We start from the raw sequence: 17,889 nt of genomic DNA, 5'->3' as shown, positions 1-17,889 counted from the left end.
CCTCCTGAAAAAAAGCTCTGGGGCCAGATACCCTTGCCGGTTGACTTCAGATCATAGCCGGAGATTTACCAGTAGATCCTACCCTGCCAGAAGATTTGCCAGTTCTTCTCACCCCTGGTGTAACCTCTGATTCCTCTTCTCCTCCCTGCCCAGATCCCATTACTCCTGCGGGCCCTGATCCGCCTGGGCTGCGTGTGCATGGTCAACAGGAACTTGGTAAGGCACCTCACCGGCCGGGAGGCTGAAACCTTCAACCTGGAGCACCTCGAGATGCGCTCCCTGGCCCAGTTCAGCTACCTGGAGCCAGGTAAGAAGACTCGCCCCCAATGCTCAGGTGGCTGGCAAGAACTAGGAAGGCAGTTCCTGCTCTCTGACACGAGGCTCTGTTCCGTGTCTGTTTAGGTAGCATCCGGCACATCTACCTGTACCACAACTCCCAAGGCAACAAGGCACTGTTTGGCCTCTTCATCCCATCTCAGCGGAAGGCATCTGTTTTTGTGCTTGACACAGTAAGGTCGGAGGCCGGGGGGGTGGGGCTTGCTGACACTCATTGAAATATTGTCCTTTCATTTACAGTGGTACCTCGGGTTAAATGCTTAATTCGTTCCAGAGGACCGTTCTTAACCTGAAACTGTTCTTAACCTGAAGCACCACTTTAGCTAATGGGGGCCTCCTGCTGCTGCCGCGCTGCCGGAGCACGATTTCTGTTCTCAACCTGAAGCAAAGTTCTTATCCTGAAGCACTATATCTGCGTTAGCGGAGTATGTGACCTGAAGCCTATGTAACCTGAGGTACCACTGTACTATATTTCTACGCCACTTTTTCACTCACGTGAGTCACAAAGCAACTCGCGTACAGTAAATATCAACATAGCAGAACATCACAATTGCAACATAAGTTGTATACAGTGATACCTCAGTTTTCAAATGTTGATGAACGTTTCAGAATCCGGACGCCGAAAACCCGGAAGTAGATGCTTCCGTTGTCGGACAGCTTGCGCTGCGTGTTTTTCAATTTCCCCAATTGAATTTGCAGACAGCCCTTTGCGCCTTGGTTTTTGAACGTTTCGGGACTCGAACAATTTTCTGGAACTGATTACGTTCAAGAACGGAGGTACCACTGTATATTAAAAAATAACAAATCCTCAGTAAAACAACTCCCTTCTATAAAGCACTATTAAACAGCACAACCGCAAGAAAAGTCACATTGTAAAATTCTCAAAGCATTACAGCACTCGTAATCCACAAAACGATACGAACAACATTAACAAGCTAACAACCAAAAACAAACCGCTGGATTCACACACTTTCTCGCCATCCGCAGGTCTCATAGTCTTCCATTCAGTTCATGACAAAAACCCACATTCACATAATGATCTGTTCTCAGCTCAGCTCAGCTCAGCTCAGAATGGACTGTTTTAGCTGGGTGGAAATCAGGGTTCTGATAATAACTTGTAAAAATTTCCCAATCTTTATTAAATTTTATTTAAAAGAACACTGTAAACAATTAAAAACATTGGCAGGATTTTAGAAAACACAAGTGAGAACTATGGTGAGAATGGAGTACAGTCAAACCTTGGCTCCTGAACACCTCCTTTTTGAAACATTTTGGCTCCCAAATTCCTCAAACCCAAAAGTAAATGTTCTGGTTTTTGAACGTTTTTTGGAAGCCACACGTCCGATGCAGCTTCTGCTTGAGTACAGGGAAGCTCCTGCAACCGATCGGAAGCCAAATGGGCTTCCGGAACGGATTACGTTCGACATCCGAGGTTTGACTGTATTAAGAAAATATAAAGAACATTATAAGATGCAGTTGGAAAACAATAATGATGTAGGGAAATCTGGAGATTCAGAGAATAAATAGGTATTTTAAAAAATAAGTATTTTTTTACTCATTTTTGCCTTCAACAATTATCATCACAATTAAATCATATACACACAGATGATTTAATTGTGATGATAATTGTTGAAGGCAAAAATGAGTAAAAAATACTTATTTTTTAAAAAGGGGAAATCTGGGTTCTATGAGTATCGGGTTCTGTGGTTTTAGAAGCCCAGTTGGCAGCTGCAGATTCCTCGGCTTCCCCGCCTGAAGGTCCTTTCATCCAGATGGTTTCACGGAGCCAGATCTTACCTGCAGCTGTGTCTCCAGCATCCTTCTCTCCCCTCGGCTCCAGGTGCGGAGCAACCAGATGCCCAACCTCAACAACATGTACTCGGCGGAGCACAGCGCCATGGTGGCGAAGGTGGGCGAGGAACTCCTTCCGCCCAACAAGCACACCTTCGAGGTGCGAGCGGAGACAGACCTCAAGACCGTCTGCAGGGCCATCCAGCGCCTCCTGCTGGGCTACAAGGTAACAGCAGGGAAATCCAGCGCTCGCCTCCGTTCCTTAGCCAACCCTGAGCCCCCCAGCAGTGGCAGACTTTGGGCTCTCCAATTCCAGCGGCGCTAAAATTCAGTGCCTGCCTCTTGCACTCCATTTTCCAGCACTGTTGTGGTGCCCCCTGCAGCATGGCACTCAGTGTGGGCACCCTAAAGCTAGCCCTGCTTGCTGCCAGCCAGGGTGGATTCGATTTAAATCAAATTGATTTAAATCACTAGTCACTAAGACTTGATTTAAATTCGGGAGTTTTTACATAAAGACTCATTCTTGCTGGTTATAATCTTAATATTTGCAACCAGATGAAGGTTTCATTTTTGGAATAATAAATTTTCAGAGTCGCTTTTACAGTTATAGCAAAAGACACTGACTTGGTTATACTATTCAAAATACATAGACCGATAATTATGAAATTATTGTGAAGTTTAATGAGTTAACTATGTTTATATTTGGACAACTTTTCTGCTGTACTTTATTGGGAGGAAAAAAAATCATTTCCTTAATAACAATTTAAACCATTTAATTAACTAAATCAGTAACATGATACCATATATATCCTTGTTTGTTAGCTGATGTGGGGTTTTTTAATAAAAGCAGACTGAGTTTTAGCACACATGAAAAACTTAAAACAAATCCTTATTTCCTGATGAATAGCCTTTGAACTATAATGTAACTTAAATAGAAAACTATCTTTGGAAATATTTTTCCTTCAAAATTAATTTATTTTTAAAATCCAATTTAATTTTTAAAAATCTGATTTTCTTGATTTTTTTAAAAAAAATTAATTGGTTTTTATCTACCCTGCTGCCAGCTCTTGGGAAAGCCCCTACCCGCATCCCTTGAGGGCACCGTCCTGCCTTATGCCACCATCCTTTGCGTTCATCCGCTGTCTCCCTGTTATCTCAGGACGAGCGCCGGGGCCCCACCCTCATTGCCGTGCAGTCCAATTGGGACTTGAAGAGGCTGGTCGGAGGGATGCCCGTCTTGGAGGAGTTCCCGCTGGTTCCCGTCCAGGTGGCCGACGACGTCAACTACAGCATCCTGGACTGGCAGCGCCATGCTGCGCGGCACATGATCCGGCGCTACCTCAGCTTGGACACCTGCCTTTCTCAGGCCTTTGAGATGAGCAGGTGGGGCACACGGGTTCTGGGAAACGGCAAGAGTCTTGTTTTTATTTTATATTTTATTTCTAAATTCCAAAAGTTTACAAGATGGTACAAACTTCCAAATACACATCCACTTCTCTTTCGACTTCCCCTCCATGGTTCCCCCCGTAATTTCTAAATTTGCTGCATATTGTAGATATTCTGTGCCTTGCCTAGTCCACATTATGGTTAACTGCTGTTCTTCATTCAAATCCTACGTGCATTTTATAAGAAATCAAGATAACAATTTTTTTACAAATGAATGCAAACAGTTTATTGAATATTTACAGATAAATTGCAAACAGATAAAAACATCGGCAGGATTGTTGTAATAACCTGCAGTTTTATAAGAGTTTATATTTAAAGTAGATAATTAAATGAATTTGTATTTGCAGAAGATATTAAAAAATAAATTTAAGGAAACGCAGAAAGAGGGGGAAGGGTGTCAAACTTTGAAATGATAACATGATTGTAAAATTAATGAAAAGTATAAATTTGAGAAGTATAAATAAAAACTTAAGAAAACAAAAACAAATCCTAAGTACATTCTAGCATGTGTACAGTAGTTCTTTAAATATTCAACAAAAGGTTTCCGCTCCTGCATTTCTTGATCTCTAACTTTCATAGTTAAGTTTAGTGCTTTTTTTCAGGGAGTACTCCAGGGCACACAGTACCAGCACCTCTTTTTTTGTTGTTGTTAAAAAAAGTGTGGCATTTCCTGTAACCATGGTGAGGACTGGCACCTATTTTTCCAGGGGGAAAAGCACTGGTTAAGTTAGAAGGGTGAGACGTGCTGGCCATGGTGGCAGCGGCGGCTGAATCAGTATGCCGAATTCCTAAAAAAAAGTCCAGGTTAAGGCAGTTAGCCTGTTTCTGCAGTTCCAATCCTGCTTCTGGCTGATGTTCTGAAGATCATCTTCTCCCCGTTCCACCCCTCTCTTCTGCCCAGGTACTACCACATCCCCATCGGGAACCTCCCTGACGACATCTCCACCTTTGGCACGGACCTCTTCTTCTCCCGCCATCTCCACCGCCACAACCACCTCCTGTGGCTCTCTCCCACCTCCCGCCCGGACCTGGGGGGCAAGGAGGCAGACGACAGCCGCCTGGTCATGGAGTTCGATGAGAGGGTCTCCGTCGAGATCAATAACCCGGGCTGCTATTCCACAGGTGAGCAATGAGAAAGACAGGACTGCAGTTCTCTGCTCCATGGGTGTTCAAATATTCAAACAGAATATTAGAAGGTGACCTGACAAGTCTCTGAGGGTTGCTAATACCAGCATTAAGGAAGGCGTTACCATAACCACCTATCTGGGAACGCGGCAGGTCCAATTTGTCCTGCAGAGTCATTGTTCATATGTTGAGTACATGGCAACCAGTTCACCATGAAAATCTCTGTTTTCTTTTTCATGGACTCTGGTCGCTTGAAGTTTTCATGTTGGGTTTCTCAGTAAGCGCCATCTCCCAAATGACAGTATGCCATCCTGTATACCTGAAGGAGCGTCTCTACCCCCATCATCCAACCCAGACACTGAGGTCCAGTGCCGAGGGCCTTCTGGCAGTTCCCTCACTGCGAGAAGTGAGGTTACAGGGAACCAGGCAGAGGGCCTTCTCGGTAGTGGCACCCGACCTGTGGAACGCCCTCCCATCAGATGTCAAAAGAATAAACAACTACAGTGGTACCTCGGGTTACATATGCTTCAGGTTACAGACTCGGATAACCCAGAAATAGTACCTAGGGTTAAGAACTTTGCTTCAGGATGAGAACAGAAATCGTGCTCCAGCGGCGCGGCGGCAGCAGGAGGCCCCATTAGCTAAAATGGTGCTTCAGGTAAAGAACGGACCTCCGGAATGAATTAAGTACTTGACCCGAGGTACCACTGTATATGACATTTAGAAGACATCTGAAGGCAGCCCTGTTTGGGGAAGTTTTTTAATGACTGATGTTTCAATGTATCTTTAATCTCCTGTTGGAAGCCACCCAGAGTGGCTGGGGAAACCCAGCCAGATGGGTGGGGTATAAATAATAAATTATTATTATTATTATTATTATTATTATTATTATTATTATTATTATCATTAGCTTCCCTTCTAGTTTCTGGTAGTCAGAGGTCTTCATTCATAGCAAGCCTTTCCCCTTGGGATGGTGAGAGAGATGTTCCTTTTGGCCAGGGTTTGCGATGCAGCTCTGGGCTTTCCTGCCCTTGAACCCAGGACCCTGCCTCACTCTTTTCACTGCAGTCTGCGTGGAGCTTGACATCCAAAGCCTGGCGGTGAACACCGTCCTGCAGTCGCATCACGTCAACGACATGGAGGGGGCCTCCAGTATGTGCATCAGCTTTGACGTGATCCAGCCGGCATCGCTGGAGGACATGGTCACGGGGAACCAGGCAACCAGCACCCTGGCCAGCTATGACGAAACAGCCCTCTGCTCCAACACGTTCAGGTCTGGCCCGTGGCTTGGCTTTGCAGGGAATCCTGCCCTCTCCCCTACAAGCTGGCCACCCCTGGTGGTGGAATATATGAGGTATCCCACCCCACTGGCTCTCCAGACTGCCATAGGCTTGGGAGATTATAGGGTTTTTTAAAAATGGGGAAAAAATCCTGTTCTTCAGCTGTAAAAGCCTCCCAGAACTGCTTACAAATACAGTTGTGCCTTGGTTCTCAAACGACTTGGTACTCGTACATTTGGCTCCTAAACGCCGCAAACCTGGGAGTAAGTGTTTCGGTTTGTGAACATTTTTCGGAAGCCGAACATCCAGCGCGGCTTCCGCTTGACTGCAGGAAGCTCCTGCAGCCAATTGGAACCCGTGCCTTGGTTTTTGGTTTTGGGAGTCGAACGGACTCCCAGAACTAATGAAGTTTGAGAACCAAGATAAGACTGTAGCTTAAAAGGAAAACTTTTGGTTTTTTTAAGGGACCCTCAGACTTCCAATTTGATAAGATGCAGCACAAAAGGGAAAAAGGGTTTGGGAGGGAGGAGGAACTAACCAACCGTATTTTTGGATACCGTATTTTTCGCCCTATAGGGCGCACTGGCCCATAGGGCGCACCTGGTTTTTTGGGGGGGAAATAAATAAATAAAAATTATTTCCCGCCCCCCCCCAGTCGCGGGGCTGGGGTGGGGGAAGCCCGAGCTTCCCCCGACCCCAGCCCCCAGAACAAGCTGCTATCCGCAAGCCTTGGGAGCCCGCGGCAACTCCCACCGGGCTCGAAAAGCTTGCGGATAGCTTCCTGAAGCCTGGAGAGCGAGAGGGGTCAGTGCGCACCGACCCCTCTCGCTCTCCAGGCTTCAGCGAAAGCCTGCATTCGCCCCATAGGACCCACACACATTTCCCCTTCATTTTTGGAGGGGAAAAAGTGCGTCCTATACGGTGAAAAATACGGTACATCTTATCGGGGAAAAATAGAAGAATGGGCAGACAGTGGAAAGCAGCAATGGCGTCAGAAGAGAAATTGCTTGGGTTTGTGGGATTTCTAGTTGCAGCTCTGTAGATCTAGTGGCCAGCTTCCACCTTTCTGCTCACTCGCAGGGTCTTGAAGAGCGTGGTGGTTGGCTGGGTGAAGGAGATCACGCAGTACCACAACGTCTACGCCGACAACCAGGTGATTCATTTCTACCGCTGGCTGCGCTCCCCGACTTCGCTGCTCTACGATCCTGCCTTGCACCGCATGTTGCACAGCATGATGAAGAAGCTCTTCCTCCAGTGAGTCCATATCTATCTCTCTCTCTTTCTCTTGTGTGTGTGTTTATAAAAAATATAGATAGCCAACTTGCCTATTGTACATTTTGGGGAGTGGTTTGTTCCTCCTCTTCGCATTCAGATGCCTCTTGAGATAAAAAGGTAAAGGGGCCCCTGACCATAAGGTCCAGTCGTGACCGACTCTGGGGTTGCAGCGCTTATCTCGCTTTATTGGCCAAGAGAGCCGGCGTACAGCTTCTGGGTCATGTGGCCAGCATGACTAAGCCGCTTCTGGCAAACCAGAGCAGCGCACGGAAACGCCGTTTACCTTCCCGCCGGAGCTGTACCTATTTATCTACTTGCACTTCATGCTTTCAAACTGCTAGGTTGGCAGGAGCAGGGACCGAGCAACTGCAGCTCACCCTGTCGCGGGGATTCGAACCGCCGACCTTCTGATCGGCAAGCCCTAGGCTCTGTGGTTTAACCCACAGCGCCACCCCTGTCCCTCCTCTTGTGATACCATTGCCAAATTTGGCACAAATCTGGAGGAGATTGTTTTTTGGCTGTGGTTGGACACCCATCAGGTGCCATTTTGAATCAAGGTGGTGGACCCAGACCATTCTGAATTGCAGTGATTTAGACACCTCTGAAGATATTCACCACCCAGTTTGGTGCAATCTCTTCCTGCGATTGAAGAGAGAGTTTTGATGTATGGATGTATTGCTTCAGGTGCCATTCTGAATCAAGATGGCAGGCTGAAATGTTCCCCCCAAAAAATGTTTCTATGAATTCCCAAGCAATGCTGGTTGATTTCTGGTGGTGTGAAAAACATCCAAAAACTTATTCGCTTCTGTAATCCTGGACTAGCCCACTAGGTGGTGCCTCTCGGCCGTGCTCAGCAATCCCTTTTTATCATTACGAACTTTCTGATGTGCAAATTTCTTTTCTTTAAAAACATATTTTATGTATCACACAATTATGTGCAAATTTAACAAAGGGGAGGGAAGGGAAAATAGGACCATAAATACATTTTTTAAGAATGGAAAAAGAAATAATAATAATAAATGAAAACCACCATCAACTCTCATGAAATATATAATAACCATCAGTACATCTTTCTTAAGTTAAACATACAGTTTAATATCAGTGTGTTTGGGTGAACCTCAACCTGATGGATTTATTTATTTTTTACAACCTTTCCCCCCTCCAACAACAAAAAAATTATAGAGAGAGCAGGGGGGGGGGAGAGAATTGGCTGCTCAAGTCCTAAATAGGAGCATTAGGTTTGTGGGAGGTGGTGCATAATGAGGTTTAAAACTCCCTTCCCTGTATCAGACGGTTTCAGGAGGGAAGGATATCTTTTCCTTTCTCCAGACTCAGGACCCCTGGTATATAGCGCCCCCCCCCCCGCAAAAAAAGCCCACCAGATTTGCGGCTGGTGACTTTTTACCTCCTAAATTTTCCACTGAGCAAGCCCACAGGAGCCCACTTTCCTATGGAAGGCTGGAACCCTGCATCAGATCCACATTCCTTTTGGAGGGTCAGAGGCGCGCATTTCACATTTTTGTCGTGGGTCGCCACACGTACATAGCATAGATCCATCCACAACTGCAACATCAGCTACCCCTTTTCTCTTTTCTTTTCTTTTCACCTTCCACTCTCTCTTTTTCCCCAGGTTGGTGGCAGAGTTCAAGCGCCTCGGCTCCTCGGTGGTTTATGCCAATTTCAACCGCATCATCCTATGCACGAAGAAGCGGCGCATCGAGGATGCCCTGGCCTATGTGGAATACATCACCAACAGGTGCTTCTAGAACCCCTTCACGTGTCCACCCTTTTGACGTTCAAATGCCTGGTGAAGGACCCTGTGTTCAGACGTGCCTTTTGGCTTTGCACCTAGTCTAAATCTCCCCTTCGTCTCCTTCGCTCCATTAAGTTCCTTCTTCTGTTCTTTATTGGTTTCCACTTGTTAGCCACCATGAAAGGAGACTGACCTTTTTCATTTTATTTCTGTTTCTTTGTAATTTTACCCCGCCTTTCCTCCAAGAAGCTCATCATCATCATTTTATTCTTTATACCTCGCTCATCTGGCTGGGTTTCCCCAGTCACTCTGAGCAGCTTACAGCACATAAAAAATGGTAGTAGTTCTGTTCCTCCTCCTTTTGCCCTCACAACAACCCTTTGAGGTAGGTTAGGCTGAGGGAGCTTCATGGGGATTTGAACCTGGGTCTCTCAGCTCCTAGTCCAACTCTCTAGCCACTGCACCATGCCAGTTCTCTTTTAATATGGGAAGGGTGATAAAGGCACCCCGGACTTGCCAGCCCATGCTCCATATAGCCTCGTGTCCCTTCAGGGCCATGGGTGCTACACAACAGACTTGCTTCTGGTCAAGGGAGTTGGCGGCTGAGCTTTTCTCATAATCACATTGTGGCTGTTCTCCTGACGGCTCCATCTGGGGCTGCGGAGGGAGCTCTCTCTCTGCCTCCCTGAGAGATTCTGTGTGGCTCACCCTCCTTCCTCTTCCAGCATCCATTCAAGAGAAATCTTCCACTCTTTGACCATTTCTTTCTCGCGCTGCTGGGAGTTCTTGCTGTGGATGGACCCAGCTAATTACGGCGGGATCAAGGGCAAAGTGCCGTCCCAGATCCACTACGGGGAGGTAAGAAAACCAGCAAAGAAGGCGCATTTGGGGAGTACAGTGGTACCTCGGTTGTCAGACGTAATCCGTTCCGGAAGACCGCCTGACTTCCGAAACGTTCGACAACTCAAAGGGAGAATTTCAATTTCAGTGGTGGAAACCGTTCAACTTCCAAGGCACATTCAAAAACGGAAACAATTACTTCCGGGTTTTTGAAGTTCGGAAACCAAAACGTTTGGCTTCCGAGACACTCAAAAACTGAGTTACCACTGTACTTGATCCCCTGGGATCTCCTGGCTCAGGTGGGGGGTGCAGGCTTCTCTGCCTGCCTACACGGAGGAGTGGTGTTCTCTCTCTCCCTAGGTCAGGTGTGGTGGCCTTCCAAGCCTCTCTGTTTGGCCCTTGGGGCTCTTCCCCAGCCACACACCCCTCTCCAATGTTTCCCCCTGGCTGGAATATGTCCTTGAACTCTAACATTGCCCTTCCTTCTCTGGATGGAGGATAGGGAGTTGTGTTTGTAGCAACTAGCCTGCTATACAAAGATTTATTTATTTATTTGAAGTCTATTGCTCTGCCCACTTTTGCCTCTGGCCCTGCCCACCACTGCCATGTGGCCCCCGGCAGGTTTCCCAGAAACAAATGCGGCCCTTGGCCTGAGAAAAGGTTCCCTGCAAGCCATCTTCCCTGCCCCAGGTCCAGAAACCGAGTGGGAAGAGGGCATTTGCCAGACTGTCTGCATCTTGTCTTCCGTCCCCTCCTTGCAGGGGATCAGTGATAAACGGGCAGTCTCCGTCGAAGGCAGTGAAGGGGAGGAAGAGGAAGAAGAAGAGGAGAAGGAAGAAGGGGCTGAAGAGGACAATGGCGTGGAAGAACTGCTGGAGAACAATTGGAACATCATGCAGTACCTGCCCCAAGCAGCCTCCTGCCAGAATTACTTCCTCATGATCGTGTCTGGTGAGGCGGCGCTCCTAGGTTTGCCCCAGTGTTTGAAGCTGAATCCTATCTCTGGGGGGGGGGAGGACAAAGGGTTTTGCTTCTAGTGCTGAGAGCCCCTCTCCTCCCTCAAGTTCTGCAACACGGAGTCTGCTCAGATCCCATTTGCTGCCTGTTTCCCCTGTGACTTACATGCTTGCTTATTTATTGCATTATCTCCCACCTTTCCATCCAAGGAACTCAAGGTAACATACATGGTTCTCTCCCTCGTTTATCCCCCACAACAACCCTGCGAGGTCGTGGTGATGATGAGAGGCAGTAACTGGATCACCCAGTAACCTGGGTTGTGTTTTTCCAGGTCCTCTTCTGACACTCTAACCACTATGACAGGGGTTCCCAAACTTGGGTCTCCAGCTGTGGTTCGTTTTTGGGTTTTTTGGACTACAACCCCCATCATCCTTAGCTTGCAGGACCAGCAGTCAGGGATGATGGGAATTGTAGTCCAAAAACAACTGGAGGCTCATGCTGTGGCTCCCAAGAAGGCCCTGCTTAGGGGAAAGCAGTTGCTTGCTGGGGGGGGGATATGCTTGACCCTTCAGGTGCCCGCCATTTTTTTCACAAATGGGGGTGAAGCAGGTGGGGCTGGGAGGAGCCAGAGAGGTCCCTGCAGGCAGAGTTTGAGGCAAACGTGTCTCTACTTGTCCTCTCATGACTCCATTGCCATTTCCCCAGCATACATCGTTGCTGTCTACCACAGCATGAAGGAAGAGATGCGTCGGAGCGCTCCTGGGAGCACCCCCATCAAGAGGCGAGCAAGCAGCCAGGTCTCCCAGGAGCCTGTGGGAGAGGCAGGTGTCATGCCTGGTGAGTACCCAGCCATGTCCCTGCCTGGACTTGCACCCTTGGGTGAGATAGCCCAGTCCTGGGGGTCTCTGGCTCAGATCTTGCCTCCACCATGAATTAATCGAGATGGAGGTAACCTTAGGCCAATTCCCATTTCCCTTTGCTGCCCGACCAAACCCTTATAGGTAGGGCTTTTGAACAACATTCTATAAATCTTGGAAGTATTTTTAATTATGACTGCTAGGCAAGTCGCTTCTTCCTGTTTCGTGCATGCAGGTAACTTTGACATTTTTTTAAAAAACCCACATCCACAATTTAAAACAAAGGGACAATTTCCTGAAGGGGTAGGCAGATCACTATGGCCAGGTCTTGGTTTCCCTGTGAAACCTGTGAAATAGGGATTTTGTTATTTACCATATTTTTCTGTGTATAAGACAATGCTTTTTGCTTTAAAAAAAAAATAGGCAAAATTTGGGTGTCGTCTTATACACAGACAGTAAAGGCAGATTAATGGCAGCACCCCCCCCACCCCGAAATTGTTTAATTCGGATGTATAATTGGTTTTGTTGTTTATGTTTTAATGTGGCAAGATTCAATTATTATTAACTGGAATGTCTTTAATTGAATATTAATAAAAAATATTTCCAAAAAAAAGAATTAATGGCAGCAGCAAGCAGGAGATTGGCAGCGGCGATTGGGCGGGTGATTGGTGGCTGCAGCAAGGCCTGCTGGCGATTGGCTGCGGCAACTGGTCAGGCGAAGGGTGGGTGGGTTGTTGGTGGCAGCAAGCGGGTAGCCAATTGGCAGCTGTGGCAAGGTGTCCGATCGGCAGCGGTGGGCAGGCAAGTGAGCGATTGGCGGAAGTGACCCCCCCCCATAAAGCTAAGCAACTTAATTTCAGGTTAAAAAAATAAGGGTCGTCCTATACATGGAAAAATATGGTATTTTCTTTGCTGGCTGAGACGCAGCGCATTTTCAGATACATCTTCTTCCTCTCTTCTGCCCCTTCAGGCATGATCACCTTCTCCCAGGAGTACGTCACCAACGAGCTCACCCAGAGCTTCTTCACCATTACCCAGAAGGTGCAGAAGAAGGTGACCGGTTCCCGACAGACCACGGAGCCCTCCGAGATGTTCCCTGCTCTGCCCGGCTCCCACCTGATGCTCAACAATCCAGCGCTGGAGTTTGTGAAGTACGTCTGCAAGGTGAGCATCACTGTAGGCAGAGGGGAGAGACAGCTGCGACCATGTCAGCGGTGGATGAACTGTGATCTCACAATGGGGCCTTATTCTCACTCCTGCTCCCTCCCACCTCACTCTGTAAGAGCCCAGTTGGCTCATCTGCTGTTTCTCTTCTGCCCTCCCACCCCTAAAGGTATTGTCTCTGGACACAAACATCGCCAACCAGGTGAGCAAGCTGAAACGGGACCTGCTCCGCCTGATTGAAGTGGGGGAGTTCTCAGAAGAGGCCCAGTTCCGGGACCCCTGTCGCTCTTATGTCATCCCAGAGATGATCTGCAGGAACTGCAACTTCTGCCGAGACCTGGACCTCTGCAAGGACCCGGCCCTCTCTCAGGTACCAGCTAAGTCCTGATCGTCAATTGACTCCAAAGCACTGCTTTTTAGTTTAGAGAACAGGCGATAGTAGAATATACAGCCTCCCCTCTCTGCTTTTGTTCAGGCTGTTTATCCTTGCAGCCCCATACTGTCTACTCTGGGTGGCAGTGGCTCACTGAGGTTGAATCCTGACAAGACAGAAGTACTGTTTTGGGGGGACAGGGGGCGAGTGTGGAGGACTCCCTGGTCCTGAATGGCATAACTGTGCCCCTGAAGGACCAGGTGCGCAGCCTGGGAGTCATTTTGGACTCACAGCTGTCCATGGAGGCACAGGTCAATTTTGTGTCCAGGGCAGCTGTCTACCACCTCCATCTGGTATGCAGGCTAAGACCCTACCTGCCCACAGACTGTCTTGCCAGAGTGGTGCATGCTCTAGTTATCTCCTGCTTGAACTATTGCAATGCACTCTACGTGGAGCTACCTTTGAAGGTAACCCGGAAACTACAACTAATCCAGAATGCAGCAGCTAAACTGGTGACTGGGAGTGGCCGCCGAGACCATATAACACTGGTCCTGAAAGACCTACATTGGCTCCCAGTATGTTTCCAAGCACAATTCAAGGTGTTGACCTTTAAAGCCCTAAACAGCCTTGGCCCAGTATACCTGAAGGAGCGTCTCCACCTCCATCATTCCGCCTGAGGTCCAGCTCTGGTGGTGGCGCCCGCCCTGTGGAATGCCCTCCCATCAAATGTCAAGGAAACAAACAACTATCTGACTTTTAGAAGACTTCTAAAGGCAGCCCTGTTTAGGGAAGTTTTTAATGTTTGATGTTTTATTATGTTTTTAATCTGTTGGGTTAGGGTTAGGGTTAGGCTTCCTGCTCAGCCTGTCCAACTTGAAGCCCTCTCACAGTCATCGCTTTCTCTCTTCTCCTTCCCTCCCAGGATGGCTCTGTGCTTCCTACCTGGGCCTGCTCCAACTGCCAGGCCCAGTACGACTCGGATGCCATCGAGATGGCCCTGGTGGAAGCCCTGCAGAAGAAGCTGATGGCCTTCACCCTTCAAGATCTGGTAAGGAGAGACAAGAGGCAATTCCCAGCTTGCCTGTGCAGAGCCCCACTCAGCTCCTCAACCACAGTGGGAGCTCCTGCAACCTTCCCATGCCCCCTTGATTCCTGACCCCAGAGAGCGCTGAAACACAAGCTAGACCAGGGGCCAGGCATTTAATGAGACTGGTCTGCTGAAGCTTGGTGGGTCCTGGAGAAGTTTTCTCTGTGCAATCTCCATATTGAGAACTAGCACATCTTAAAGAAAAGTGTGTGTACGCGCGCACACATATGCACGCCAGTCTTCCCCAACCTGGTGCTCTCCAAATGCTTTGGACTACAAATTCCATTGGTGGACATCTGTCAGGAATTCTTTAGCCATGATTCCTGCATTGCAGGGGGTAGATGACCCTTGGGGGGGCGGGTACCTTCAATCTTGCGATTCCATGATCTAGAGCAGTGTTTCCCAACCACTGTTCCGCGGCACACTAGTGTGCCGCGAGATGTTGCCTGGTGTGCCGTGGGAAAAACTAAAAAATTTGAAAGATATTTTTTTTAAGTCAAATTTTCGATTGGGGCGCCATCACTAGATGACCCCTGGGGTTCCCTCCCTCCCTCCCGCTCTGCGCCTCCCTCCTCCTCCTCCGGGGAGGCCCTTCCTGGCTCTCGGCCAAGGCTTGGCGGCTGCCACTCACTCACTCGCTCGCCCACCCGTCCCTCCATCCCTGCACCCGGCCTCTCCCCCTCCGTCCCCGGCGCGGGGGCTGCCGGGATCCGTAGTCCCCTCGCCCTTGGGCTCCGCGCCCGCGCGGGGTGCGCAAACTACGTTTCCCAGCGTGGCCTGGCGGGCCGGGCGTTTTGTTTGAAGCGCTCTTCTCCCGGCCATGGAATGAGCGTAGCGGCGGCGGCCGGGCGGGCAGGGGCTCTTCCGCGCAGACCCCGCGCAGCCTGCCTGCGCCCCCGCGGAGATCGGGCGGCAGGATGGAGCCCGGGGATCCCCGCGGAGGCGGAGCGGTGGAGGCTGCCCCCCAGGTAGGGCTGCGTCGGGGGTGTGTGTTATTTTTGCAATGCTGCATCCGCGCCAGAGGGGACGCATCGGACCGCGGGGAGACCCCTTGGCGTGCGTGCAAGGCAATGCATGCGTGCAGGCGTTGCATGGAGTGCAGTGCAATGCAATGGCAACGCGGCGCCCTGCATGCATGCATGCAACTTCCACCGGCGCTCCGGACTTGGCAGGTGAGGGGGGTCCCCAGTGGGCGGCAGAGAGAGCCGGGGGGGAGCAGCGCTGCTCCCCGAGCCGAGCCCGGGGGGAAACTTCAGCGTCGTTGCGCCGGGTGTTGGAAGCGGTGGCTGGCGGGGGCCCCTCACCTGCAAAACCTGGTCGCCTCTCATATATTTCGTGCATTGCATTCATCGCCTGCTTTCTCCTCCAAGGAGCTCCCGGGGGTGCGCGTGGTTCTCCCCGTGTTATCCTCGCAACAACAGCCCTGCGAGGTGGGTCAGGCGAGTGGCCCAAGGGAGCACCTAGGGATTGTCCTGGCCAGGTGGGGTGATTAGAACCCTGCTCTCCGCCCGGTCTTCGTCCTCATTTAGCCCCCACATGTGCATGACTGTGCATGACTGAGGTTTTCCCCCCTCGTCTTGGCTATGGTGTGAGTCTGTGCTGTTAATTAATGGGGTTCTGCCTTCGGAGAAGATGAGCCAGCCCTCAAGGAGGTGATTATGTAATTTGCTAGCAATTCATGTCCCTCCCGGCGTGACGCTGCGCGCTGACTTCACGGGGCTGTAATGGTGGTGTGCCTCGAGATTTTTTTCATGAAACAAGTGTGCCTTTGCCCAAAAAAGGTTGGGAAACACTGATCTAGAGGACACGAAGATGGGAGAGGCTGACCTAGACAGGCAAGGCACATACGCACACCTCCCTAGTATACGGGGGAAGCGTTCAGTCATGCAGTTTCACACCTGCAATTTTGCAAGCGCTTCCTGTGCACCCCTTATCTCATCCTGCCCTTTGCAACATCCTGTGCATTGCAGGGAGTTAAACTAGAAGGCCCTCTGGGTCCCTTCCAAATCTGTGATTCCATGATCTGCACCCACCAAGCCGGGGTGGGGAGTGCTGCTTCTCTTTCTGCCACTCTGTGTGCAGGCAGGGGTCTCCTGGTCCTTTTTGGCTTTGTGATTCTGCGCTAGAGGAGAGGTTGAGGCTGCTCCCCAGCAGGGAGGGCTCAAGCACTGCAAGATGCGGCAGGGGCAGCGTGTGGACCAGGCAGGCAGGCAGGGCCTTATCCCAAGCACCGCTTGTGTTTCAGGTGTGCCTCAAGTGCAAAGGCATCAAAGACACCCACATGCCTGTGTACTGCAGCTGCGCTGGAGATTTCGACCTCCTGCTGCCCACCAAGGTACGTGTTGGTTGACCCTGCCAACCTCCCCTTTTCCACCCTGTTCCTCAAACCATCACAGTCCCCTTCCCTTGGATGTGGCTGTTCTCCTCCCAGAAACATAGGAAGCTGTCATATACAGCGTTGGTTTATTGGTCCTTCTAGGTCAAGATTGTCTGCACTGACTGGTAGCAGCCCTCCAGGGTTTCAGAAAGAGGGGATGCTGGGGGTTGAACCAGCGACCTTTTGCATGCAAGGCAGGTGCCCACCCACTAAGCTATGTCCCTTCCTCTACCGTGATGCTGTGGTCTAAACCACTGAGCCTCTTGGGCTTGCCGATCGGAAGGTCGGTGGTTCAAATCCCCACAACGGGGTGAGCTCCCATTGCTCTGTCCCAGCTCCAGCCAACCTAGCAGTTCGAAAGCAGAGCAGTGCAAGTAGATAAAAAGGTACCAGTGTGGCGGGAAGGTAAACGGCATTTCCATGCGCTCTGGTTTCCATCACAGTGTCCCATTGTGCCAGAAGTAGTTTAGTCATGCTGGCCACATGACCCAGAAAGCTGTCTGTGGACAAACGCCAGCTCCCTCAGCCTGAAACCACGATGAGCACCGCAACCCCATAGTTGCCTTTGACTGGACTTAACCGTCCAGGGGTCCTTTACCTTTTACCTTGCCTCAAGCAGATCCATCCTATAGAAACTTCCCCTCATTGCCTCTTCTTCTCTTACTTTCTCAGGCCTTCTTGGAACAGCTGAAGGTCTTTCAAAGCATCGCCCGGCACTACAACATGGGCTACCTGCTGGAGAATATTAAATGGCTGCTTCAGATGAACCCTCAGCTTCTCTTGTAAGATGAGGATGCTATCACTGTGGACAGGCTGGGACACACCTGCACCCCAGCGTCAGAGCCCCCCCCCCCCACATCTGCCATGGGGTCCTGGGACCTAGACTATTCTCCGGGCCAGGCTGCAAGTTCAGCTTCGCCCTGGGACAAAAATATTCAGAGACTTGACGTTTGTTGCATGCTGCGGGGAAGCAGGCAACGCCTTCTGGCGAGCGAATGGGGAGGAGGGTACTGTCTTCTGAAACCAAGACCAGGAGCAAGTGAAGAGGCCTCCACAAGTAGGCTAGCTAACTTGCTGCTTCTTTGATCTCCTTTTGCTGGGATTTGGGAGTGCAAGATACAGAAAAAGCCTTCAATCACAGAGCTCTCTTTTTTTTTGCCCCAATTTTATTCTGTGTTTGTGTGTGTGTTTTTAATGCTGTAAATAAACCCTTTTTCCACGTTGTTAA

At 49.7% G+C, this 17,889-nt stretch overlaps 1 protein-coding gene across 1 annotated transcript in view; it reads left to right on the top strand.

The window, feature by feature from the left end:
* The window catches only part of POLE (DNA polymerase epsilon, catalytic subunit), an 81,126-nt gene extending 63,237 nt beyond the window's left edge, over positions 1-17,889 (top strand). Inside the window, exons 36-51 of the mRNA XM_082202967.1 lie at positions 154-307; positions 403-509; positions 2,177-2,353; positions 3,287-3,510; positions 4,475-4,695; positions 5,767-5,971; positions 7,059-7,232; positions 8,884-9,009; positions 9,732-9,864; positions 10,608-10,797; positions 11,509-11,640; positions 12,631-12,824; positions 12,994-13,194; positions 14,120-14,245; positions 16,530-16,619; positions 17,334-17,889. Coding sequence (XP_082059093.1) covers positions 154-307; positions 403-509; positions 2,177-2,353; positions 3,287-3,510; positions 4,475-4,695; positions 5,767-5,971; positions 7,059-7,232; positions 8,884-9,009; positions 9,732-9,864; positions 10,608-10,797; positions 11,509-11,640; positions 12,631-12,824; positions 12,994-13,194; positions 14,120-14,245; positions 16,530-16,619; positions 17,334-17,447 — 2,568 coding nt within the window. The 3' untranslated portion in view covers positions 17,448-17,889. The remainder of the gene's footprint in view (positions 1-153; positions 308-402; positions 510-2,176; positions 2,354-3,286; positions 3,511-4,474; positions 4,696-5,766; positions 5,972-7,058; positions 7,233-8,883; positions 9,010-9,731; positions 9,865-10,607; positions 10,798-11,508; positions 11,641-12,630; positions 12,825-12,993; positions 13,195-14,119; positions 14,246-16,529; positions 16,620-17,333) is intronic.

The sequence above is a fragment of the Podarcis vaucheri genome, assembly GCF_965113315.1.
Source record: "Podarcis vaucheri genome assembly, chromosome: 16".
Taxonomy (NCBI): domain Eukaryota; kingdom Metazoa; phylum Chordata; class Lepidosauria; order Squamata; family Lacertidae; genus Podarcis; species Podarcis vaucheri.
Note: the sequence above shows the minus strand (reverse complement) of the source record. Positions and strands in the feature narration are given on the sequence as shown.